Raw genomic sequence first — 27,954 nt, forward strand, 5'->3', positions numbered from 1 at the left:
TATCTTATTTGAAGTGAAATTATTACCCGTGGCAGTGAAAAGAAAAATACTTTTCTAATAGTGCATAAGAAGCAAAATTCTGAGTTAAAAAGCTGACAAAAGCGACACATGTTATTTTCTAATTGGACAATCAACTAATTACATTAAGATTTTTCAGTGATCTTTTCCCAATTGCATCAGCCGTCTACCACCATTTTTCTTCCTTTTATCAATTACCTTCATTCATAATTTGCACGTCAGAGCAGCTTAGGATTGACAAAATCAAAGTATAAACGGATCTCATATAAAAATAACAATTTTTTTTTACCAATCCTCAATAACAAAGAGATTAGTTTGAAGTTGAAAATGGGCGTTAATGGCATGGCTCAATCTGTCATTTTTTTCTCTCTCTCAAACACTCGGAATGTATTGGGTTCCCTAATCAGAGGTAATTTGGGGCATGTTTTGACTTTTGAGCCTTGAGATCTCTACAAGACTACAACACTTTCATGGAGGGATGAAATTAAGAAGAGAATGTGAAGCTGGGTTAAGAACTTTTTAATTCTTTCCAGCCGGAAAATATTCATGTTAAGTGATTCTCAGTCCACTTTTCATTTCACCTTTTGGTTCTGGAAAGGGACCTTTTAGAGAAAAGATAGAAGAGGGATGGAGACAGGTGGGTTTGGGAAAGGTCGCCGGAAAACTTTTTCCGGCAAAAGCTCGTCGGCTTTATTATCACACCTCACAACCACTTATTTTTATGATATGTTTTAACTTTTAAACTCATTATATACTTGGAATTTAGTATTGGGTTTGAGATATGAGTTATCTTTTTCATGACTCTAATTTTTGTGCATTTTCTTTTTGGAAAGGAGGGGGATGGAGCGAAGAAACAAGACAGGTATGGGGTGCATGAAGAATTTTGTGGAACTTTTGTTTTAAACAGTTTCTTTCTTGCGTGGAAGATGATGTGGAGCGAGTGCGCTCCACCTTCCAACTCATGAGTGGTTTTGGGTTAAATTGATGGTAGTAATTTCACTTCAGATAAGATGAAGGGGGTAGATAAGATGAAGGGGGTAAAAAAATGTCTGTAAAGTTTAATTCTTTAAAGTAAATTTTCAGTGCAAGTTTAAAGGTGATTTTATGTTTTTTCTCAAAAGTATATGATATAAATTGAGAGAGAGAGAGAGGGAGAGAGAGTAAGATTTTAATTTCTCTTCAAAATTGTAAACAAAAACAAAAAGATAAGAATTTAAGGCTTACTCCACGCGCCTCGGGTTAACGCTCCCGTCTATAGACTAATCCCTCGACTACGCTTCCTCCTTTGAAAACACTGTGCGCTCCAATCTAAAATAGCTAAAGTCCAAGAATTTTCATTATGTTATTCATTGTAGTTAACGAGCGAGGGAAAAAAAAAAAAAAAAAAACAACGACAGTTTTGTCGATTAGTACGTTTCACTAACGTTTCCCTATGTGCTAAAATACACTCATGCATATGTTTTCCCTTTTTTGTTCTGAAAAAAACAAGGGATATTTGATGGAAGAAATAATTTTCTTATAATCAACATACATGCGACAAAGATTGCTCAACTGCCGTTACTGATACTACTGAAAATAAAATGAACAAGATGCCTCCTACATGCCTCAAAGAGTACATCAACTGATGCTACTTAAAATTTTACAGAGAGCAAACTCGGGAAAAGAAATAGATAGTTGCAGTTTCCAAACCTAAGGACCTCGAAAACTGTCTGCTTTATCCAGTCTTGAGGTACCTGAGCTTGAGGATTCTCCCATTACATCAGGAAAAGATGTTGGACGGGGTTCCCGCTTCAAAGAAGTTGGCAATCCTGAAACTTCCTGAAAAAAAAATTAAGAGTAACAGTTCTTTAGGCTAAAGTTACGCAATTCCATGACTAGTAGAGATGTCACTTTGAATTGTTTGTTCCATTTTTTAAGAACACACGACATTACCAACCACTGTAAAATTGACTAATTGCCCACTGAATATTCAAAAGCAAGCAATTAAACCATCAATGTATCACAATTTGAGCAAATCAACTACTCTAGCTAAACCAAATCTAGTTGCTGCCAGAAATACAGGCCTTGGATATAGAATATTGCTATGATTCCTTTAGACAGAAATATCAGGTGCAGGATGTTACCTTTCCTCCTTTAAAAGTAATAAAGTCACTATTGTAATCTCAAATGCAGGTAAGTCTGCTATGATGAAGCACCACAGCGTATAAGACTGTAAGGCATTTCCCCTGAACTTTATCTCATTTTAGGGGTTCTAAGAAGAAAAAGGTTATGCCTATATCTATACAAGACTCAATACAATGCCTCACTCTCAAACGTGGCCCTTGAGTTGAGCTGTGTTTAGTTTTAATATGGTGGCAGCAGCAATAGCTGTTTCCAGTTAGTCAGTCCCCGATCTTTCTATCAGGCAAGGGACAGTTTAGAATTTCATTGCAACATAAAGTTACAACATCAAAGGTGAAGTTACATCATTAACTAGAAAACCTAGATAAAAGGAACTTAATTAGGATGCACCACTTATCAGACCTATCAAACAATTCTTACTAAAACTTGGACCACATGATAAATGAAGTGTTATAGGAAAGAACAATAACCTTTGATTTTTAAGGTTCTGTTCAGTTTCATTCTCAAAGTCAGATGTAATGAATCAGAGAAATAAGGAGAAATTAGGGATTTGAGACTCAATTTGGGGATTTACAATTCAATTTGGGGGATTCACAATATTAAGGAATAAGTGAAGGGGAGCCACGTGGCAGGAAGTGAGTGGTCCAGCTATTTCATGCATCAGCACAAGGAAGGGTCATGATTAGATCTCACTTAATGAGCTTCAACGGCTCAGATTAGAGCAGCAGTTAAGTTGTTGAATGTCTATATCAACAACTAATCCAGCTGGCCCAAATCAGTTATGATCTGGTACAATCCAAATCTTCTTCCTTCTAAATTCCTCTTCTCTCTAATTCTTCTATCCTCTAACTCCTTCTTCTTCTTCTTCTTCTCAATTCTAGGTCTTATCATGGAGTTCAACCATTAATGGAATTACCTTGATTTCGAGTTCCATTATTGTATCAAGGAGTGTATATCAATTGTATACTGGTTGAATATTAATAAAATTCCCCTTCAGTTCTCATTGTGTTTGATTCACTTCGTTTAATTCTCATTTTTTAACCCTAAGAACATAACAAATTGGTATCAGAGCTCTGTCCTGGCCATTACAAATGACGATTACAGAAACAAGATCGAAAAGTGTAGAAGAAAATGTAAAGAAACTCGAGTCACAATTGACAGTTTATGTGGCTGAGTCTAGTAAAAGAGCAGAAGCAACTGAAGCTAAAATGGATGACTTGGGTAAGAAGCTTGATCTACTGATGGAGAAACTTGTTCCCATTCGAAATGGAGTTCTCGAGTCTAGTCCAGTGGAGAATTTGCAGTCGAACCACCAAGGCATTTTGGGGAGCAAACCAACAGAAACTGTACATGTGAATTCACATGGTAGTAGTAGCAGAGAAAGAGATATCTCTGAACCACCAATTGGGAGGAATCCACCCCATGGTAATGGATTCAGTGCTAAGGTTGAGTTTCCATACTTCGAAGGTGTTGATCCATGCTCGTGGTTGCGCAAATGTAACAGGTATTTTCAGTACCATAACATCACAGACCCTCAACAAAAGCTAGAATCAGCAGTTCTCCACCTCAATGGTAAGGCCGAATCTTGGTTCTTTTCCTATCATGTCAGTAAAGGAAAGGTTAGTTGGTCTGAATTTACTGAGGAGATTTGTAAAAGATTTGAAGGATCAGAAAATAGCAAGTTAAACCTAATCAGAGAATTCAAGAAAATAGAACAAAAAGGAACTGTCGATGAGTATCTAGAGAAGTTTGAGGAGTTGAAAACATGGGTGTTGATCAGGAACCCCAGCATACCTGAAGAGTTCTTTTTAGAATTCTTCATTGAAGGGTTAAAAGATGACATAAGGCATACAGTCAAACTTTTGGATCCCTATTCTTTCTCCAAAGCTATAGAAAAAGCTAGGCACCAAGAGAATATGATAGAAGCTCAGAACAAGAAAGGGAGGAACCAATGGAGTAGGACCACAGTTCCAAGTAACTCTTCCCAATGGGGAAACACTAGTACTATGACAAGCTACAGAAATGGAGGAACTAGCAGTGGGGGTAACCAAAGAGACAAGTTATTTGAAACTAGGAGAGCCCAAGGACTGTGTTACAAATGTGGGGAAAAGTATCATCAAGGCCATGTTTGTAAACCTAAACAACTTAATGCAATGGATGCCTACATGGAATCAGGAGAGGAGGGTCAAGATGGAGTGATAGGGGAACAAGTGGAAGAGCAGATGGAGATACCAGAAGAGGAAATAATAGAAGGGACTATCAGTTTAAATGCCTTGTCAGGCACTGAAGTTCCCAACACTATATCCTTAAGGGGGGAAGCTAAAAAGAACAAATTAACACTTCTAGTGGACTCAGGAAGCACACATAGTTTCTTGGATATGGAAACTGCTAAGAAAGTGGGGTGTCACATCAAAGAGGCTTCAACCATGAGAGTGACTGTGGCAAATGGTGGACATCTAATGAGCAGATACTGTTGTCCAAATTTCAAATGGAAGATTCAAGGGATAGAATTTGAGGACACATTCAGGATCCTCAAACTAGGGGGTAATGATATGGTACTGGGTGGGGATTGGATGAGAGCACACAATCCTGTGCTACTAGACTTTGAAGAATATAAAATACAAGTTTCACATAAAGGGAAAAGGGTGGAACTTAAGGGCATTTACCATCAGGCAGAACTCAAGCTTATGACTGCTCATGGGGTAAGGCAATTGTGTAAGAAGGGGCAAGCCATATGGGCACATTTATTCACCTTGTCAGCAACAGAAGCACAGGAAGAGAAAAAAATACCTGAAGATATTACTCAAATCTTGGAGCAGTTTCCTGATGTATTTTTGGAGCCTACATCACTTCCACCCAGAAGACAACATGACCACTATATTCCACTGAAGCCTGACTCTGCACCAGTGAGCATTAGACCCTACAGGTACAATTTCTTTCAAAAAAATGAAATTGAAAAGCAAGTGAAGGACATGATGCAAAATGGCATAATTCAGCCTAGCCATTCTCCATTCTCTTCACCAGTCCTTCTAGTTAAAAAGAAGGATGGGAGTTGGAGATTTTGCATTGATTACAGGGAACTTAATAAAATGACTGTTAAGGATAAATTCCCTATTCCACTAGTGGATGACTTACTAGATGAGCTTCATGGTTCTAGTATTTTTTCTAAAATTGACCTAAGGGCTGGTTACCATCAAATTAGGATGTTTGACGGGGATGTGCACAAAACAGCTTTTCGGACTCACTTAGGTCACTATGAGTTCAAGGTTATGCCATTTGGCTTGACCAATGCCCCTGCTACTTTCCAAAGTCTTATGAACCATGTGTTTAGAGATCATTTGAGACAGTTTGTGCTGGTATTTTTTGATGACATACTGGTTTACAGCCCTACTGTCCAAGAGCATCTAGTTCATCTTAGAATAGTATTGCAAATTCTGAGAAAAGAGCAACTATTTGCTAAATTGTCTAAATGTGCATTTGGTCAAAACAAAGTAGAGTATTTGGGTCACATTATTAATGGAGAGGGAGTATCTACTGATCCAAACAAGATAGAAGCAATGTCACACTGGCCAGTACCTAAGTCCTTAAAATCATTGAGGGGATTCCTTGGTCTTACTGGGTACTATAGAAGATTTGTGAGGTCTTATGGTATCATTAGTAGGCCCCTAACTAATTTGCTTAAGAAGAATGCATTTCAATGGGATGATGAGGCTGCCTTGGCCTTTGAACAATTGAAGACTGCTATGACTACTTCCCCCGTCTTAGCATTAGCAGATTTCACTAAAACCTTCGTAATAGAAACTGATGCATGCTCCAAGGGTATGGGAGCTGTACTGATGCAAGAAGGGAGACCCTTGGCTTATTTCAGTAAGGCATTAGCTCCAAAGCACTTGGGGTTGTCCACTTATGAGAAAGAATATATGGTTGTCCTATGTGCTGTTGATAGATGGAGGCATTACCTTCAAGGGGCTCATTTCATTATTAGAACAGACCATCATAGCCTAAAGTACTTGCTAGAGCAAAGAGTTAGCACTGCCTTACAACAGAAAGGGCTTACTAAGCTCTTAGGACTGGATTATGAAGTGCAGTACAAGAGAGGGACAGAGAACAGGGTGGCAGATGCCTTGTCAAGGAGGCAAGAGGATGCTGCTACACTAAATGCAATTACTGGGGTGGAACCTACATGGATGTTAGAAGTGACACAGAGCTATGAGCATGACCCTACATCCCAACAACTGCTAACTGAGCTTATCACTGATCCTACCAGCAAACCAAACTACACTCTACATCAAAGCATCATCAGATATAAAGGAAAGATTTATGTGGGAAGGGCTACAAGCCTCAGAACCAAGATATTCTCTGCATTTCACTCCTCTCCCTTGGGTGGTCACTCAGGGCAATTGGGTACATATAGAAGGATTCATATGATTTTCTATTGGCCAAATCTCAAGGCTGACATCTGCACTTGGGTTGCTACTTGTGATGTGTGTCAAAGGGTCAAGACTGAGAATATTTTATCTCCAGGCCTTCTCCAGCCTCTTCCTATACCAGAATTACCATGGCAGGACATTGCCATGGATTTTATTGAAGGATTGCCCTCATCTGGGCATAAGACCTCTATTTTGGTTGTTGTAGACAGGCTTACAAAATATGGGCATTTTCTATCCTTGCAACACCCCTATACAGCTAAAGGAGTGGCTGACTTGTTCCTGCAGGAAATTTACAGGTTACATGGTCTCCCTAAGACCATAGTGACTGACAGAGATGCTATCTTCACTAGCCACTTTTGGCAGCAGCTATTCAAGTCCCTTGGTACTAAGCTCACCATGTCTACAGCTTATCATCCACAAACGGATGGTCAAACTGAAAGGCTAAATAGATGTTTGGAATCCTATCTAAGAGCTATGGTGTTTGCCAATCCTAAGCACTGGCTTAAGTGGTTGCCATTGGCTGAATGGTGGTACAATACTAACCACCATACAGCCCTGAAATCTACCCCTTTTGAAGCATTATATGGCTTTGCCCCACCACAGATTTCCATGGGTTCTTTACCCCATTCAAGCCACAGCCCAGCAGGAGTTTGCCTTACTCAAAGACAACACCTTCTCCACCAGCTACGTGACAACTTACACCAAGCTCAGGCTCGCATGAAGTTTTTCGCAGATAAGAACAGATCTGATCGTGTTCTACAGGTGGGGGACTATGCTTACTTAAAGCTGCAACCGTACAAACAGGCAACAGTTGCTATTCGCAAGAATTTAAAGCTCAGTGCAAAGTATTACGGACCTTATAAAGTACTGGAGAGGGTGGGAGTAGTGGCTTACCGGCTCGAATTGCCACCAGGGTCGCGTATTCACCCAGTGTTCCACATCTCGCAGTTGAAGAAGCGGATAGGACCTGCCATCGTCACCCAGTCGCAGCTACCAACGTGTGGCACCGATGGTCGTATACTGATACAGCCGTTAGCCATCCTCCGTCGACGTTTGGTTAAGGCGAACAATGCCGCGACGGTCCAGGTTTTGGTCCATTGGTCTAACCTCTCTGCCGATGAAGCAACATGGGAAGATTGGGGATTTATCCAAGGTCAATTCCCCGATTTTGTGGCACAGCTTCGACCTTGAGGACAAGGTCAATTTGAAGGGTGGGGTATTGTAATGAATCAGAGAAATAAGGAGAAATTAGGGATTTGAGACTCAATTTGGGGATTTACAATTCAATTTGGGGGATTCACAATATTAAGGAATAAGTGAAGGGGAGCCACGTGGCAGGAAGTGAGTGGTCCAGCTATTTCATGCATCAGCACAAGGAAGGGTCATGATTAGATCTCACTTAATGAGCTTCAACGGCTCAGATTAGAGCAGCAGTTAAGTTGTTGAATGTCTATATCAACAACTAATCCAGCTGGCCCAAATCAGTTATGATCTGGTACAATCCAAATCTTCTTCCTTCTAAATTCCTCTTCTCTCTAATTCTTCTATCCTCTAACTCCTTCTTCTTCTTCTTCTCAATTCTAGGTCTTATCATGGAGTTCAACCATTAATGGAATTACCTTGATTTCGAGTTCCATTATTGTATCAAGGAGTGTATATCAATTGTATACTGGTTGAATATTAATAAAATTCCCCTTCAGTTCTCATTGTGTTTGATTCACTTCGTTTAATTCTCATTTTTTAACCCTAAGAACATAACATCAGAATGGAACTGTTGCACAGGGTTACATGCAGCATTCTTCATTAAGAAAAATATGGCAACTTGCAGTAGAATACAAATAGGAATGCAAAGAGTAAGGATATTTTGGGACCAATTCTGGATTTAGTGCAGATGAGAACAAAAACTAAAGAAATGGCAAAAGAAAATTAGAGTTGGGGAAAAGAGGAAGCAGAAAACAAATACTAGTTCTTTCACTTGTCCCTAAGGGCTGATGTGCTTTAACATATATTTGGTCAAAATGGCTGAGATCCTCAAATTTGAGTGGTTATCACACAGTAGTACTCATGAGATTGTTCCCGTGTCACTGATACAGCAAGAAAAGTTCATTAATGCACCTTACCTTCATCAAATGCAGTCTCAAGTCGCAAGGTCTAACTTGATTACCAATACATGCCATAACAAAATTTGAATATTGAAACAACACATCAGCAGCAGCTTGCTTCTTTTCTTCAACCTGGAATGCATGAGCGTTAAAGCTAATAGCACAAACTAGAGATGAAAACTGCAAAGGGGTCTCATGCACATTGCATTGTAACCAACTGAAATTTTCCAGCAATCAGTGGTCACACCTAAAATCAGGAAAATTATAGAACACTAAGCTCAGCAATAAAATCTAATATACGTGTATACACTTCTAGCCATGCTTTTCCACCTTAGACAGGTTAACTCCATTGATTTATGCACCAGCGGCATCCTAATACATATATAAAAACCCAAAAACCAATGACAACAGATGCTTAACAAAATGATAATCATCAAAGCTATCCTAAGAAGAAAATTCTTTTTGATAAGGTAAATAATTTTATTGTGGGAAAAACACCCGTATACAAGCCAAATACCAAAAAATTAGAGAATCTACACAATATATGGTTCTCTGTGAATGTCAATCAATCTTCTGTACAGATAAGAACTTCATGGGTACACCAAAAACTAACAAGGGGCTAGTCCTAAGAAGAACAGGTTATGCCTATATCTATACAAGACTCAATATTTCGCAGTCAAACTCTTCCATCAACCCTTAGAGAGATAAAAAAAGCTCTCTCATTTAGTGGGTAGTTCCACTTTCAACAATAATAACAATCAAATATTCCTACATATAATATTATTTCATAACCAAGAAAGCTTAACTCTTGATTATCCTTTTTTTACTTTGATTACCGGTTCCTTTCTTCCTTTCTTTAGCTAGGCAGCTCACCAATTTTAACTAGCCATAATTACAATCTGAGGGAAAAACCCCCTTTTCTTTTTGTTCCTTTTTCAAAGAAAAATTAAGTTTGGATTTGCCTCCTTTTAAGCCTTCATCGATGGCAATCCCGTATTTGCCTTTAAGGAGGTCATCTTTGGCCAGATAAGGCAAGAAGAAGCTACCTTAATTACCCAAAGTATTGATCGATTGCAAATTTGAACAATTGAGATATCACTAAACATATTCTGATTTTCTGCATTTGAAATGATTAATCAATTCTGATATAAGTATGTGTTTTCTACCCAATTTTGATATTCATTCTAGACTCAAATGCTACTTACTAAGGGCACATTATTTCAAGATCCAAGGTTCAATATTCTTTCTTCCATGCTTAAAACTACTTTATGTTTGTTAACACTGGTTCCAAACTTTCAATTGATTAAAGACACAGACTTTATCCTGATCTTTTATGGCATCACTTCTTCCACAAAAAAAAAAAAATTGTTAGAATTATTCAAATGCATGTGAGTCAAGGAGTAAATTATTTATTAAAGACTTGAAAGAAAAAAATAAATCCAAAAGGGATAATAAGAAGCTCCAATTAAAGCTTCAAAAACTACAAGTCTATTAAAATCAAAAGCAGAAGGATTAAAGACGCAATTAAAAACTCAGAAAAAAAAAACCTAGGGTTACAAAGCAACAGGATATCAGACTAAGTATAGATGAAATAGTTAAAAGGAAAACATGGCAGAAAACAGAAAGTTTGGTACCTCGTAATCGTCCTTCATGCCTGAAATATGGGTTCCTTCCTGCTTCTTCTCCCTCAATTTTAATATACCATGGATTGTCTAGTCGTTTCCTAAATATAGATAAATTTACCTCAGACCTGTCACAGGCCCATTAGCTCAGTTGGTTAGAGCGTCGTGCTAATAACGCGAAGGTCGCAGGTTCGAGACCTGCATGGGCCAATTATTACTTTTTTGTTTTTTTATTCACACACACATCCCGTATGCACACAATACACTCTATTATTTGTCCTTAATTATTTTTTAATTATCTATTCGACAATAAAATTTTCGGGCTTGCCATATTTTTTTTTCTTTTGACACATTATCTGTTTAAATGAACTTAATTTTTCAAATAATAAAATTTCCGTGATTTGTAACTTGGGGAATGTCAAGAAGGTTCAAGATGAGATTCCCTTTGTAGTTAGTTGCACGGTTTCCCTTCAAATGGACTGGTCTTTAATTTTTGTTCCTCAAATTTGAAATCTTTAATTTTTATCCTTCGCCTAAAACCCATGGATTCTGGGTTCGAATCCTGCTCAGTCAAATATTAAAAAAAAAAAATCACAGGGCAGAAGTTTGTAACAAAGTTAGGCCTATTCGGGCAAAGTTAGGCTTTTTCGGGCAAAAATTAGGCCTTAAGGCAGATGTTTGTAAAATTCCAACTAAGTTGACATATATATATATATATACATAAGAATAGGGTATATTTACGAAATACGATAATATTTTTCAGTTTACAGAACATAACGATAGATTTCTTATAAAACATATGCGAAAATTTCTCTCAAAATTGTGTATGAAAACTGTGTGAAATGTGTATAACTCGCTTAAAGCTTTAAAATTAATCTCAAAATTTTATGTATGAAAACTGTATATCTCGCACAACACTTAGAATTCTCACATTTTTCCTATATGAAAATTGTATAAAAAGGTGTGAAATATGTATATAACTGTGTAAATTTTGTATTAAGGTTCATGTTAGTTTTTTGGAAATTTAAAACAACTACAAATAACATTGTATACAACTTTCATACAATATTCATATAAATTTAATACAACTACAACAACATAAAAAAATTAATATACAATTTTCATACAAACTCGGTATACAATGATCATACATCTTTAATACAAATTTGAATCTCGCTTTGAAATTTGGAAAAAAAAAAAAAAAAACACGCTTTAAATCTCGCCTAGGGCTTCAACTATCAAACTACAGAGCTTTATCACTGCTACCCCAAGAAATAACCGAATCCAATGAAGGATCATCAACCAAATTAAAAGTCTTTGACAAAAATGGTGGAATTGGTGCTTTTCAAGATTTGCCCTTTTTCAGATCTGTGTTCTTCGGATACAGCCGAAGCATGGCATTAACTCGCGAAAGAAAATTCGGATTTAGGGTTACTATTAATCGATTGCAATTGGGATTCTCCTTTTCGGAGTCATCAGTCCATATTTTAACAGAAACAGAGAAAGGAGAGAAGGGGAAGGGTGGATTAAAAATAAAGACAACGACAAGTGATGAAACACACACTGACACACCTATTCGTGGAGGTCTTGCCAAAGAGCTACTGCTTAGCCCTTGTCTTGTAACCCTTTGAAACTTGAAACACCAAGTGAGAAAAACTAAGAGGAGGAGATGTTTTGATAATAGGACAATGGAATTCTAGGAGGAAACAGAGAGAACGGGAGAAGGGGAACAGAGGGTGGAGGCAAATTTGTTCCGTATGAAACATAGAACATGAAAAAAGGGGATAAGGGTGGCTTTTAATTTTTCCAATTTGGTATATTTTATAATTTTATTGGTATATTTTGTAAATAAGGAAAAATATCTTTTATGTTTTATAATATAGTCTTAAGTAATATTATTAGGTCATTTCCCAAAAAAAAATCCTGAAGGCAACTCTGCCTTAGCTAGAGTTTGAAACTCTACTTGAGGTAGAGTTTTGCATGGAATCCAAACTTCACCTTGCGATTTTTTTTTAAATTTTTGACTGAGTGGGATTTCGAACCCGAAACCAAGAGATTTTTAGCGAAGGATAAAAATTAAAGACCACCAATTTGAGGGGCAAAAATTAAAGACCAGTGCCTTTGAAGGGAAATCGTGCAAATGACCCTAAATTCTTTAAGAGTGTTGGCATAATTTGTGAATATTATGATGTATAACATATGCCCTTTGAGGCATAAGTTCAATTTTGAAGGCCATAAATTAAAGACCAGCACAAAATCTGCAAAAGTGCAAATGACCCTTCATTTGTAGCTTGCACGTTAAAGAGTGTTCAGAAATTAGAAGTTAGTAATTTTCCCATATGCCGCAGCAGTAGCAGAAACGAGACACAAAATTGAACTTGCAACAGATTAAAAAGCAGCGTATCATTGAAGATGCTTATTACAAACTTCTGCATAAACTATAATAGATACAATGTTATTGTTACATGTGATACAGACATTTCCTGTACAGATTGCCATACTATTGCTAATCAAAACTCTGCTTAAGCTAACCATAAAAAGTTGGCGAAACCAGCATAACATTATAATGCTTATTAAAAATTTTGCATAAGCTATAGAACAGATACAAAGTTAGTGTCTGACGTGCAGACATTTCCTGTACAGATTGCAAAACTATTGCCAATCAAAACTCTGCTTAAGCTCATGAGTTTCCTGAGCTCTTCCATTTTATTTCTTTCTTCCGGTTTTTGTTATTCAGTCGCTAAAGAGGTCTGATGGTTAGGCTTTTCTTTTAGTCAAGGAAAGAATGGTGGAAACCATCAACTTGCTGTCTATGGGCTTGGTTAAATAAGCATCCATACCAACCTGTAAGCATTTTGCTTCATCTGATGACATTGCATGAGCTGTCAGTGCAACAATGGGAATGTGTGTTCCTGTTTCCATTTCTGCTCTTCTAATTGCCTTTGTTGCTTCATAACCATCCATCTTTGGCATCTGTCAAGAGCAATTTATATTAGCAAAGAAGTTTCTGGATCTTTCAGAATGATCATGTGGTAAATTAGAATTAAACACAACAATTTCGTATAACCATAAATTCGTGCTCGACTTACTTGACAATCCATGAGGATCAAGTCAAAAGGAAGGGAATAAGAGCCTTCAGCTTGGGAAGTAATTGAATTATCGTCTTCCTGGAGAGATTCATTTCTCCATTCATCTGAATTAGACATGGGTTTCAGTGCATCCACTGCCTGCAATCCATCTCCTACAACAACCACTTTAGCTCCCAGTTTTTCCAGCATTATTGTAGCGACTCTTTGCAGCACTGGGGTATCCTCAGCAAGCAGTATGCACAGACCTGCAAGCGATTTTTGTCCTGCTACCTTATCAGAGCAGCCATTAGTGACCTCTTTGGCGGAAGTGCTTGTCAATTGATGTTCTCCGTTCCTCATTTGTCCTAGATCATTCATGTCTGAAGCATTTTCGTCATTGAAGTCAATGAAGTAGTTGTTTAACCCATAATGTGAGAGAGAGGCTTTGACAAAATTTTCTTCCCTCTTATTTTCACTACGGAAGGCACTTGCACATCTATCATTTCCATTATCTGACTTGTCAGAATCATCTGAGCAGGTGATATCAGAGTGGTTAGGATCAATTTCAAGACATTCATGCAAATCTCCTTCTACTGTTGCATTGTCAAAAGACTGCAGCTCAAGATTTTTTTCTTTTATAATAGTTTCCAAAATCTGAATCATTTTCCCCTTATATAGTGGTCTATTGACCATAAGTAGGTGTCCCCTTCTTCGGAGTTCCATCTTAATGGTACTCGACGTATCATGGTAAAGAATCCATGCAAACTTTGCTCTGCCACAGTATTCGTCAAGAAAATTTAGCTGCTCCTTCCATATACTTGTGCTCAAGTCAAGGATGCCAATGTCAACAACTATGACAAAGAGCGATGAGGCATTAGGATCTTGAATGCTCAAATCTTCAGATTCTAAACATTCACAAGGTGCGTCTTGCAAATGGCTTTTGGATACGGAAATCCACTGAAGAATTTGTGTGAGCTCATTCCAATCAGATGCTCCACATGTATGCACCCCATTTCTTTCTAACCATTGGGACATTATTACTCTACCCATTCTGCCATTGAGTGCAAGCAACACCTGCATTCAAGTTCCATTGTGTACAAATTGCTTAGACCTTCACAAAATTGTAATCATTTTAGTTCAAGGTGTTTGCAAATTCAAAGTAATTTAGCCATTCTTAATGAGGTTGTGGGGATTGTGAGGGCAAGTTGGGGATGGCATCATGATAAGATAATCAGGTGGGGATATCATATGATAAAGTGCCAAGAAAAGTACTTCGATGGGTGCTTGAGAAGGGAGGAATCCATTTGAATTATATATAAACCACAAAGAATATGTATGAGGGAGAGATCACAAGTGTGAGACACTGGAGGATACAAATGAGCTTCCCATATATAAGCGTGAATTTTACGCCAAGGATCTTCTGAGTCTATACTTGTTACCATAGTTATGGATGAGCTAACCAATAACACATGATGAGATTAAAACATATGCTATTGCATATAATAGTTTGTTAACTGATGAAACTAGCGAAGTGTTCAACCAAAAGCTATGGTATAAATCTTGATAGCAAAGGTGCTAGGATAAGCAAAAGTGAGACACCATCTATCCGCTGCAAGTTTAGTCCTATAAGAATGGAGATGAACTGAAATTAGGCGAGATCGTGTGCCTCCCAGTCATCATAAGAATGGTATGGTAAAGGTAAATGTATTAAATAGAATTCAAATAGATGACTGAAATGGAGGAGTGGTGTGGGAGTGCTACGCGAAAGGAGAATACCAAGCAAAGCGAGATGCAAGTTTCACAGAACAGTCAAAATACCAACAATGTTATGTGTCTAACTACTGGGCCTAGGTGTCTTAGAAGTCTGAATGTGATGATGAATGAGCTGTGCTACCAAATTATACAAGATTAGAGATGATTGAATCCACGGCAAATGCTACTAACACATGTAGATTATAAAATAAGAGAAGTTAGCCTATGATAGTTCAGTCATGTTCTACGTATTCCTACAAAATGCATCACTCCATAGGTGCAGCACTATGATAATTAAGGTGTTAATAGGGAGGTAAACCTAAAATTGCATGGGGTACCTAGAATTCAATGTGAACTTAACCAAGAACAGAACCAAATGGAAGTAAAGAACCCATTAGTATGGTTGATCAGTTTAGGGCAACTGTGACACTTAGAAATTAGAAAAACCCTAAGTTGCCTTAAAATACAAAGCTGACCAACTACTTTCAGCTTGAGTTGATTGATTGATTCATTATGGTTTAACTCTCAAGTCATATCCAAGAATGGCAGCAGACTGAATACCTGTAATACTCTAGCATTCCAGTGAATCAGTGAGGATAAATACATTTAGTCTATGCAATTTTACTTACCCTCAGTTTATGTTCTTCAAAACGCATCTGGCAGTGCTGTCCAGTGACTTCTGCAGGACAGTTTAGTTGAAGGTATAGTTGTATCACTGTCCCTGGTCCATCTTTTTTTACAACATTGATCTCTCCACCCATTTTGTTAACCTGTATATCATCCTATCACCATTAGAAACTGCCAAAGCATTCAATATCTTCACTTTTATGCTTAAAGCCTATGCCAAGGGGAATTTCTCAAAAATGATGAACAGTGCGGAACTTTGCTTAGAGGATTATCATACATGCCATCATTTGCCTTGTAAGGGGCTTCAGACCTCGTCAAATCTAGAAAATCATAAAGATAAACTTGAATTCTTTTTTTCAAGCCCCATCCACATTGAAATATTTTATCTTGCAAATTCAAAACCTCTAATTCATGAAAGTTATTTATTTGAAACAGAAAAAGAAATTGAACTCACCAGCGTACGTACAATGCATAGTCCAAGGCCAGTCCCACCATGCCTGAGTATCAATGCAATCAAACAATGAAATACTTTTATTCAGGTACTAAGTAGCTTTAAGGTGTGCAGGAAATAAATTCATTCATTCATGCATGTATTTTGTTATTTAATTAACAAAGTTCGCCCATAGATGACAATGATATGAAAACTTCTTACAAGCGAGTTGTTGACGGATCAGCTTGCTCAAAGCTTTCAAATACAGATTCCCATTTACTTGGATCAATTCCTAGAGCAACAAAAAGGGAAAATCCAGAGAGAGAGAGAGAGAGAGTTAATATGCAGTAGCAGAAAGTGGGAAAATAAGTTAATTGGTGAACTTCATGGTTATTTTGGATTTGTGATCATACCACAACCAGAGTCCTCAACTTCGAACCACAGGATCATTTTGTTATCTTTCTTGGAGAATTTTTTGCCCTGGCTTTCTTGTCGCTTGAACTTCACTTTCGGAGCAGACCAAGAGTCTTTCTGATTAAGTGAAAAATTCCCTCCGCGAGCACTCTCACACCATCCCCGAAGAATGATATAGCCGGCTGTAAGGGATTTCAAATTGTAAAATCAACAAATGCACTTGTATCGAAAGAAAACTTTATCAAGACCTTAATCTCTTCATTTTATCAGAGGTAGTATAGGGTCAGCAGAACCTTTCAGTTTAATTCTTGTAAGGGGGCTTTACCAATTATGAGAACAAATTGAAGGACTTGCAAATGTATTTATTAAAAGGTTGCACTTACAGGTAGTAAACTTGAGAGAATTGCTAATTAGATTTGCGAAGATTTGAACAACTCTGGCAGAGTCTCCTTTAACTAATTTTGGCATATCATCTGCAGATAGAAATATGAGAAATAATATGCCTTCAGAAAACAATGTGAAGAGTCTCAAATTCAATTCCTAATCATATTTCTTTTGCACTTTCTATAGTTGTAAGTAGAACAGTGGATGTACCAGAGAGATCTAGAACTGTCTCAACATTGTGATTAATGCACTGGACAGAGAACATATCAACAAGTCCTTCAAGTTCTCGAGCCAAGTCAAATTCTGTTTCTTCCAACACAAGTTTTCCAGATTCTACCTGTTAAAAAAAGTATAAGATGATGAATATAATTCTTCTCAACTCTAATTAAAGAATGAGCTAAAGCCAGCTGCAACGTTACCCAAAATAGTCCACTAAAATATCTAGTACTGTTTCATCTATGCTAGAATTTCTCCAAAGGAACAGTAAGGTGACTTTTGTCAACCAAGAGTAAACTCTTAACAACAGTATCATCAAAAGAGTTGTTAATGTGCTCTATGATATCAACATTCACAAACATTTTGATTCCTTGATTTGGTTTTGCATCTTACCTTGCTGAGATCTAAAATGTTGTTTAGAAGACGAAGCAAGGCAGTTGAGCATTTACGAATCTGAGTAATAGTTGCATACTGCTCATTTGTAAGATAACCATCACTTATAAGAATGTCCAGCAAGCCAATAACTGCAGCCATAGGTGTTCGTAATTCATGACTGTGAAAAAACAAAGCATGAAGTAACTGTAGAAATGTACGACTTGAACATTTGAGAAACTAAAAATTTAAACTGACAATAAATCTTTCCCCTTAAGGCAAGATCTAGAGTAGAAGAGTGGAAGTTAGCTACTTATTGTCTATATCAGAGTTAAAAGTAGAAAACAGTCCAAAAGAAAGGAAATATAAACAGAAAGCTAAAAGCTCAAAAAAGTGTGCTTCATTGAACAAGCAAAAATGTTGATGCAACTTCTGCAAAACCTGAAGAGAGTACGTGTTGGTTAATATTTCTTGGTGCACATGTTGAACCTTAATATTTGGCAAGTAAGATTTCAGGCATATTATAATACCTACTCTAGTCTTATTAAAGTTGGTGACTGCTGAAATTGATCTGGTCTTATGGGGAAAAAAATGAATAAAACCAAGAGGTTTCTTTTTCTCTGCTTTACAGTATAACCTCTTTGTCACCATCACTGAACAACACAGTTAGATAAATAAATCCAGATTCTAAGAATCTTGAAAAGAAAAAAAGCCCATATATTCATGGAATTCATCTTTGGTCTGATGCGATTAACCATATGGCCAGCAGAAACCAGACCAGAGACAAAGGATAGATACTGCTGATATGTCTGATAGCTTTATTTCATTTTATTTTCAGAAAAACGGCCCTTACTTGCTAATATGAGCTGCGTAAACATAAAACAATGGGAATATTTCTCTTTTGAAGAGCTGCTGAAATTTAACCCATAAGTAATGCACCAAAACCCTCACTGCAGGTTCAAATATATTAAGCTAATAATAAAGAACTGATAAATATTCACCTCATGTTCGCTAGAAATTGGCTTTTGTAATTGCTGGATGCCTCTGCCTTCCTTCTTGCATCTAACTGGCTTATCAGCTCTGCTCTAAGTTTCATTTCCTTTGACACTCCATCTGTTAGTACGAAGATGCAGACACATCCAATGATTAGGATGCATATTGATGCTGAGATCAATATTACCAGAGTCTTGATAGCCCTCTCATCTACCTTTCCCATTATATATTTCCTTGGAATGATGATTACTCCTACCTGCAAAGCTTGCAGATCAGTAAGCATGACAAATTAGCAGAACGAGCTTATCCAACCATGATACTGAACTTTGCTAAGCTAACAATTTACCATTGGAAGTCTCTTTAAGTGCAGAAAAAATGAGTCAATATAATAGAGCTGGTTCCCAAGTTTAGCATTCTCTATGTGCACTTCTTGACTTGGAGGAAGCCTGTTTCCATATTCTTTTTGTAAGCACTCAGCTCCAGATCGTATAACTGGGTCTTCAGAATCAGTAGCCATCATTAGCTTCGGTCCTTTCGTAGTATTCATCAATAGAGGGCTATTCGTGGAAGTAGAGAGCAACCATCCCTCTTGAGAGGTTAAATAAATGTGACCACTGTGGAATTCAACAATTTCTTTCATCAATTGACCCACACTATAAAGAGCTGTAGTAACTCCCACAACAGCAACTATGCTTTTATTTGATGGATCCCAAACAGGCAGTGCTGCTGAAAGCAATGGTGAATCTGTATACTTGCTCACAGCCACATGCCATGAAGCTGCACCATCTGGTACTTGTGATATTCCAGCAATGTTGATCAACTCATCCGGTGGGATTATGCTTTGCTTTCCGTTCTTTTCTCCAGTCAAGGGATCTAAAGGTTCTCGGTACCAAATTGCTGAGATGTTGTTGTGTATAGTTTGGTCATTCCATCCTTGACGAGACGACAATAGATTTACATCATATGTACCACTTATAGAATAATTGGCAAGATCAGAGTATATGTAGAATGTATTGTTACTCCTGTGATCTCTATGGAAAGCCTGAACGAAACCATTTTTATAGTTGATGGTTAAAGAATTAAGAGCTTTCCGGCTTGCAAACATAGCCCACGTCACCTCCTTCATGGATTCGTACAGCTGCTGAGGGGAAAATAAATTAATAGTAAGAGATAATGAGAAACTTGAACACTGTTTCCAAAGTAAGAATACTACCAAATAAGTTGAACAGGAGGCGAAAAAAACAACCTCAACTTGTTGAGCTTGATCAACAGGGTTGCTATACTTTCTGATTACATACTCTGACAGCTTAACCTGAGCAGTGGTAATTTCAACAGTAGTATTCAAAATGTTCCACATCCTTAATAGTGGTCTCTGCAGAAGCTCATGACGAAGACCAAATGCGAGTGTATTAAGTGACTTTGATGTATAAACTCTGGTAAAATGCCATGTTAATAAAGTTAGCATTCCAATCAAAATAGCTAGCATGACCTGCATATAACCATAAAGAAAAGGCCAAATCAAGAACCTGAATAAATTCCCATATCATTTAACTCAATATAATAGTATCCAGCAACACTTGTACAGTCAATCTCAAGATGAAAAATCAAGATCCAATTTTCAAACTACTGAGATAGAAATGGGATGCTGAAATAAATTAACAGCTCAAGATGAAAAATAAACACAGGAAAGTAATCATTTTAATTTGGTTATGCTTCTAGATAGACTAGCAAGAAGATAAAATAAGCTGCAAGCACCAGTAGTTATAGAGGTTTTTCTCCGATGGGTGTGAATCAACAAAAAATGGCAAGCAAAACTAAAAACATTCCAAAAACTGATCGGTACTCTGTAAGAAGAATTATGCATATTTAGCCACAGAATTACTGTAGTTGTTTATAACAAACACCTTGCAGACGAAATTCACTTACCATGATAGCAAGGCGAACAACAAAAACACCACGATAATTTGACTGACAAATACTACTGTCAAAGGGAAGTTCTTCATCCACTTCAACATCTCTATGGAAGGTTCTTGGTGTACCACTACCACTACTACCACGTGAAGGAGATTGGTTTCTTTTGGAAAAATCAGCAAATCCAAGCATTTTACTGAGTACCCTTTCAGGCAATGATCCTTTTGGTGTAATTGGAGGTGATGAAGATTCAATGCTTAGACTAGGAGGAGTAGTAGTTCCATAAGCTGCTTTCTTATGTGCCATTAATATTCTTTGTTCAACTGTAAAAAAGAACAATCACAGGACTAGTACTTAGTAGCAGTAACAACTTGAGGATGAAGTTGAAGCTATAGCCCATAGACAAAGACTTAAAGAAGTTGAAGGGGCAGTGTGTGTTATTATAAATGACAGAGACTTAAAGAAGGGGCAGTGTGTGTTATTATTATATAAATAAAAATACTGGTAAGAATGAACCAATGTCAGCGTGACATTGTCGCTTCCCACTTTATGGAATGCGCTTAGTGAAATATGACTAGTGGGAGGGGTGTGTGTGTTATTTATTTACTTTGTTCCTCATCCACGTACCAAATTTTCTTTCCTATTTCTATCTTAATAGTCTTTCCTAGTTCATGGGCTAAATAATTCAATTAGGCTGCATATTTCAAAAAAAAAAAAAAAATCGTTTCTTTACCCAACCACCGGTAGTGCACACCTTTTTTTAGTTCACCCAAAAATATCAAAAAATAAAAATATGGAGTAAAATCTTTTGTAAGTTACATTGCTTAAATTAACCAGGAGCAAAAATTTCATTTCTTTAATCACATCTTCCCAAAATAGCAGATCTTCTTCATATTTGTGATCTTCACTTGTTAGTGCGTCTAATATTCACCTTCTTCCGGTAACTAATTGCAATCTTCAATAACAAGTAGAAAGTGAGTTTTCACTTCTAATTCTTTATATCCCATTTCGTTTGTTAGTTAATTTTAGCTTTTGTTTGATGCTCCATAAGTTGCGATGAAGCTTAAAGGTAGGTTTCATCTTATCTGAATAACACAAAATTGATGTTCCTCGATCATCTCTAAAACTCTTCCGCAAGCGGATGCCTACTTTTGAACATTATAAAAGTCGTATAGAATAATAATTTTATCAATACAATACGTGCCAAATATTTTTAAATACTCCAACTTGATAGAATGCAATCTAAATTAGGAGAGAGAGTCTATAGAGTAAAAGTTCCTTTCACACAACACCCCCCAAACCAAAATGAGTCACGCGTCACGACTTAAAATCGGGTTAGAAATAAAAAGTCAAATGTGTTTTAAGCAATACTCCCTCCATCCATTTTTACTTGTCCTGTATTGACTCGGACAATCTTAAGGAGCCATAAATAGAATGACAATTTTACTGTATCACCCCTAATTATTACGAAGTCATCTAATGATTAAAATCAATTAAACATACTTTAAAGTTGTGCAGCTACTAATAAATTATTGAAGTTTTCAACCCAGTAATTAATGGAAAGAGTAATAAATGTATAGAATGATAAATTATCTCTTAATTTTTCAAATTAGACAAGTAAAATGGACGGAGGGAGTATCTTGGAGTAGAAAGCTGGGCTGGAAAGGGTAAATTGAGTGGTGCTTGATATCATAAGCTTACGAGAAAATCCTTGATTACTGAATTCTGAGCCCACCACTTGAAACTTTTACTTTTTACTGTTATCACAACGTAGCTTGTTGTTAATCGTTTGGTACGTAGACAAAATTATCCCAGGATTATAATTTTGGGATTAATTTATCCCATATCTTGGGACTAATTTATCTCATTTAGGAGATGGGATAAAATAATCCCAGGATTAATGGAATAAGATGGATATCCCATCTTTAAGTTTGGGATACACCTTACACTTTGTTTGGTATAAAGTATAAATTTATCCTTTATACCTTCTATCAACCATGGTACAAAATTAATCTCACAGTAAGTCTTTGGGATATCCTAGCTAATGCCGTGTATCAAACGACCAATTGTACAAATGTGACTTTGAAAAAAAGACAAGGTTTAATTTTGCCGCTAGTGCAAATAAAGGGAAAATTCATATGCAGAAGGGCCCTCAAAAGTGATAATTTTTTGTTTTTAAGGCTCTTTTCTTATAGATTCAGACGAGTGACTAATGAGGAGTCACCATCGAAACCTTGTACTGGCATTAGCTATGCAAAAATGTAGTTGTCATTGAACTATTATTAGAGGTCAAAATCTTTCCAAATGTAAGGGGAACATGGACATTATCTCTTGTGGATCCTTTATATGGACTACACTGCCTTGCTGTGTTGAACTGGACTTCGTGTTTTTTGTTTTACAGTGGTGCAACATCGCATTTGCCATTGCTCAATAATGTCACCCGACTTGTAATTTTCACGCTGCATATAAACATGATCTTAGCCTGGCCTTGCATTATAACTGGATTCAGCTCGATTTGGTTATAGTCAAAGCTCGCCTAAGTTTAGTCAAAATTCGTCTCAACTCAGTTATCTCGGTCGTACATTATAAATAAAATCTATCCAATAGGCTAATTTATTATTTCTTGTGTTTTAAGTTATGTGACACTATTTACCATTAAGTCCATCCAAAAAAGAACGACTTTCTTTTTATATTTAGTGCTTAAATTTAAACTTCCCATACCCTTTTTATAATTTATAACCACACATATATATATGACTTGTTTTAGATCACAAGTTTCAAAAAATTTATTTTAATTTTAAACTCCGCGTTCAGTTAAACACCTTTAGATAATTTGGGATGGATGGAGTACTAGCTAATTTAATACTTCATATGATAATTTAATAAATGCAAATAAATTAATATGAATTTGTTATGATTTTATTCTTTTCAAAAGGCATAGCTATATGGGCAGAAGAATTTTTTTAAAAGTCAACTTGACTTGTCTAGCTCAGTTATACTACGACTCATTTGCACTCGTCTTGCAAATGAACTTTTCTAGATATAAATTCGATTTTGAATGGCAAAAATTAAAGACTAGCCCATTTGAAGGGGAAAATTTAAACCAGTTCATTTGAAGGACAAACCGTGCAATTACTGCAACTTGATTCAATAACATCTAAGTTAGATTGGGCTCTGCTCGACAGTACCCAAACTAAAATAAAATCATATAGTACTTGTAAATACTGGTAAACTACACTCTGTACCGGCCGCTTTCATTTAAATATCTCGTACGTTTGTCGTAAATCAACATCACTACAGTTTGGAAACAAATTATACGGTAATGCTGTTATCTGAATAGGAAATCTATAAAATCAAAAAATGGCATAAAGGCACAATATTCTTAAAATAGTCTTAGGGGCTATAAATGGTGTCTAATCCTACACATCCACCCATTTAAGACCATATTTGTCCAAAATCAGGAGAAGGACCTACCTTCTTTTCTTCCAAGGACCCTCTACTTTTCATGATACTAAAGTTTGCATTATTTAAGCGGCCGATTCCAAAGAGAACTGAAAGAGATAAGTTCTCCATAGAAATCAAAATTTTGAAGAACCCAAATATTCGATTTGAAAGATTGAGAAATATGGGAGACATAACACGTGTATTTTTTCTGGAATTACGCGTAGCAAAAGGCAAGGGGTATCTCTGAATTTTAAAAACACTCCAATTGCTAAAGACCGTGTCTTTGTTGATGCACCATTGGTGCATTACAATATTCGGTACCAAATTAAGCGTCTCTCAAGAAGTAGTATTATTAACACTGCAGTAGTAAAAGATTCTTACTCAATACTCATAGTAGCTATTATAGGACTAATACGTTAATTTATATAACCCCATTGTGTGACCAACATTTAGTTAGACTGTTTGATAGTCTACCTGTTATTCATCATAAAGAAATTCGAGACATTTATATATTTAGAAACCATTTAATCTTTATAGTATTGTTTGCTCTTATTGTAGGTCCCACGATATAAAAATACAACTAGTTTGATAGTACTAAATACACTTTTGATATTTTAAGCATAGTTTATGAATCAAAAGTTTTTATTTATGTATTGGTTGTCCTATCTCCTTTCGGGTACAACGCCTTTTCCTGATATAATATAATGGACCAAAAATAATAGTAGTCGGAAGAAGAAAAGAAAAGGTAAGCTGACAACAGAGCATAAACATGGTGCTTGAATACTTAAAAAGGCAGGGTATTCACACTTCTATTTGGTTCGGTATGTATTTACCTTTAAAAAGATAATCAAATCGGTTATGAGATGGTAAATACTTACTTGTGCGCACTAGGTGTTTAAACAGATCAATTCAACTTATCATGATTAAGTGATTTAATAAAGCAAAATTTTTTATTATTTATTCATGGTTAAATGACAAAAATCTATATCCAGACACATGACATGTTGACTTATATACTGAACCCATGTTAGTCTATATATACGTACCAACATTACTTTTATGTATTTACAACTAATTATAGAAGTTGATATCTCGGGGTTTTCTTTTAACGTCCATGGCCCAAATTGAGGCAGCACCACGGCTTAAGACTGAAATGTCAAAGGGCGTCGCACGCTAATAGTTCAATTTTAAGACATTTTCTTAACCTAGTGGTCCTATTAGTGGGTGGGTAGCTGATAATTATGGAAATAAAGTTCCTCAAATATAATTGCAAGAGGCGACTATAATTAATAAGCTACTCTTTTAGTTCTTTAGTTTCTATTTTGGCTTAATTTTGTGCGCTTCATCCTCTGGAACAGTATTTACCAGTGACTACACTTCGTGCATTCATCATCATCCCGCAATTCCTATAGCTTTGCTTCCCTCTTATTTAACACTCACTAATAGTGGTCCGATTTGTGGCCTTAATTCCTTTGATAGAAATCAGTTTCCACTCTCCAGCAAAATAAACATATAGTGCTGTGGCTCAAACTAAGGTAGTAAATTAGTAATCCCTAGGTTGCATCATCGTTGGCTGCACAATTATTATTTATATAAAACCAACTGGCAATTACAAAAGCAACTAAAGAAAGAAAACGAAGAGTAAGCTTGTCGCACTCTTACTTTTAACCAAAAAACAAAAAAACAAAAATCCCCTTTTAGCCATTATATATTTAATGTTACGATTACTATGGGCAAACTGGGAATTCAAGGTGCACACGGTGAATTCACAGTCTACTGTCTTGACCTACTTTTTCTAGAACTTGTAGTACAATGACATTAAAATATTTAGCCATAATCAACGAAAGTTCTTCCTTTGAGTCCACTTTCCAGTTTCCAGGAATATCTAGGGTACATAAATAATGATAATCAAGAAGTAAAGTATACGATACTTTTGAGTTTTGATGGTTAAACAAAAGTACTACCAGCAAGACGGGGGCAGATGCAGTGATGGAGTCATATTTTTCAATAGGATGATGATTCCAAATATAAAGAAGTAAAACACTGAGAAGTCAAGAAATTCAATATCTTATTATATAGAGTACTATATAAGATAATTTTAACCTTACTTAATTTTCTAATGAATGGTCGGATACGCCCCTTGCGCTGTTAGCTTCATCCCTAACTAGGTGTAACAACGGTTATTTTGAGAGACATGGGAAGCATTGGTGAATTCAAAATTAAGATATTGTGGGTTCTAAACAGAAAGAATAAGTTTTATAATATATATTTAATATCTTTACCTACTAGATATTATACATGTAATTTGTAAATATTGAGTTCAGTTAAACTAACGAATTCATTAATGAATCTACCATCGTAAAGGACAGAAAGGAAGCTTCAAAACCAACAAAAAAGTTTGGCAACAATGTCAAGTGTTTGACACTAATTGAGCATTCGATTCGCTACTTTAGTAGGTTGATAAAGTAAAATTTCTTTTTGTGTCCATTTGGAGCTTAGCTAGTGCTCCTAATAGAAAAGGAATGGAAACATAAAATTCCATGCATTTTACTACTGGTTATGAGTTGGTACCCGCACTATCTAGAGGGAAAGATATGCTACTAAATTGAGGGCATGCCTTTTTCTCTTCGATGTATGCCCAATGGCCATCACTAAGAGGTACTTATCTCCACCGTTTACTACTTACCACCGTTTGCTATTTTTAAGAAAAAGAAATATTTTATAATAACTATTTTTAATGTTTGGCTAGCGAGTATAAAAAAACTCTAAAGGATTGATAATAATTTCAGTTATCTGATCGTGTTCTAATTTTTTATTTTTATTTTAGTATTAAAGATTAAAAATAACGTTGAAGTATTGATCGGACTAGTAATATGATATTTAAAAATTGAGAGAACTGTGAAGGAAAATGGTGTTCGTGCACAAGTGAAAAAAGTTGATCCTGACAACCAAACACAAAAAATAATAATTTATTTTCTCAAAAAACAAATATTTTCCCAAAAAAAAAAAAAAATGATATCGTACCTACATTTGCTATCCCCAATATTTTTGACAAGATAGGGAGTGGAGACAATGACCGAATTTGCTGATCCGGATCCTAATAAAAGTATGTCGTTTTACCCGATTAACATCACTTGTGTCCTCAGTAAAAAATCAACTAGTGCCATGTTTCCAACAATCCACACAAAATTACATGGTTTTCGTCATCTGCGACCGAAAGATAAAACTGTCATATCCGAATGATAATGTGGAAATTAAAACTATCTAAGAACATTAATGTGCACGATTTAATCCATTAAATAACATCAAATGGGCCACTATAGCATGCAATTTCATATTATCAAATGGGCCACTATAGCATGCAATTTCATATTATCTTCGTACCCACATGTCAAGAAGTTCCTAAATCACAAAACAGAAAATGATGTTTACCAAACTGATGAGCCTTCAAAAAGGAGAGTGATATGTGACATAATATCCAGGCATACTGTGATATCCAGATAAGCTAACAAGCAATAGACACTAAGGGACAAGTATAATTGTGTGTGTATATTCTTAGGTGCTTTTATTTTAATAAAAAGTAATCTTACTTCGAGGAATATGGGCATTAGATAACCACAAATCTTCAAAATCGCACTAAAGCTAATACTAATTAAATTGGAGATAGAACGCGGTAAAGTAGTTTTAACATTTTGTGATGGTGCAAAATATTCAAATTCCCCTAAGCCCCTGAATATGAGAACCATGGTGAATAATTAAGAAATCAATCAAACAAGAACTTGTTGATATCAAGTTGTAGTTTTGCTTATACCACTTAATGAAATCAACACCAGACAATCTCGAGTTAGGCATAGCAAATTAAATGTGCAACATAAAACTGGACGGCTAGAAAATAGAAAAAATCTCCCATGTAAATAACTCAACTTATTTGTATCAGTTCTTCTTTTAGGATGTGTTTGTTATGATTTACAATTAACTTCTCTGATTTATTCAACGTTTGATTGTCTTAAATTGTTTGCTTTTTTCAAATGGGTGAAAGCAACTCATGTC

At 36.2% G+C, this 27,954-nt stretch overlaps 2 protein-coding genes and 1 non-coding gene across 5 annotated transcripts; 1 reads left to right on the plus strand and 2 right to left on the minus strand.

The window, feature by feature from the left end:
* Positions 1-1,512: 1,512 nt before the first annotated feature.
* On the minus strand, positions 1,513-10,453 carry LOC132046429 (uncharacterized). Its single transcript, XM_059437052.1, has 3 exons — positions 10,306-10,453; positions 8,690-8,803; positions 1,513-1,836 (listed from the first exon to the last, which is right to left on the minus strand). Exons 1-3 carry the CDS (start codon positions 10,321-10,323, stop codon positions 1,708-1,710), a joined length of 261 nt encoding a protein of 86 aa, XP_059293035.1. The 5' UTR covers positions 10,324-10,453; the 3' UTR covers positions 1,513-1,707.
* On the plus strand, positions 10,430-10,503 carry TRNAI-AAU (transfer RNA isoleucine (anticodon AAU)). Its single transcript has one exon. It is a non-coding gene; the product is annotated as a tRNA-Ile (tRNA).
* A 2,191-nt stretch (positions 10,504-12,694) lies between these two features.
* On the minus strand, positions 12,695-20,864 carry LOC132046430 (histidine kinase 1). Of its 3 annotated transcripts, XR_009412701.1 has the most exons (14): positions 20,476-20,864; positions 19,796-20,038; positions 18,896-19,690; positions 18,558-18,805; positions 17,578-17,737; positions 17,179-17,305; positions 16,968-17,057; positions 16,584-16,766; positions 16,393-16,462; positions 16,195-16,237; positions 15,743-15,883; positions 13,383-14,435; positions 12,854-13,266; positions 12,695-12,820 (listed from the first exon to the last, which is right to left on the minus strand). XR_009412701.1 is itself a non-coding variant. In XM_059437055.1 (13 exons), exons 1-13 carry the CDS (start codon positions 20,764-20,766, stop codon positions 13,051-13,053), a joined length of 3,657 nt encoding a protein of 1,218 aa, XP_059293038.1. In that variant the 5' UTR covers positions 20,767-20,864; the 3' UTR covers positions 12,695-13,050. The 3 variants fall into 3 exon arrangements, 2 of the variants coding, with proteins under 2 accessions (XP_059293038.1, XP_059293037.1); XM_059437055.1 differs by having other exon boundaries at positions 12,695-13,266; positions 18,896-19,687; XM_059437054.1 differs by having other exon boundaries at positions 12,695-13,266.
* Between the last annotated feature and the right edge of the window lie 7,090 nt (positions 20,865-27,954).

Source organism: Lycium ferocissimum, chromosome 2 (assembly GCF_029784015.1).
Source record: "Lycium ferocissimum isolate CSIRO_LF1 chromosome 2, AGI_CSIRO_Lferr_CH_V1, whole genome shotgun sequence".
In the NCBI taxonomy this organism is placed as follows: domain Eukaryota; kingdom Viridiplantae; phylum Streptophyta; class Magnoliopsida; order Solanales; family Solanaceae; genus Lycium; species Lycium ferocissimum.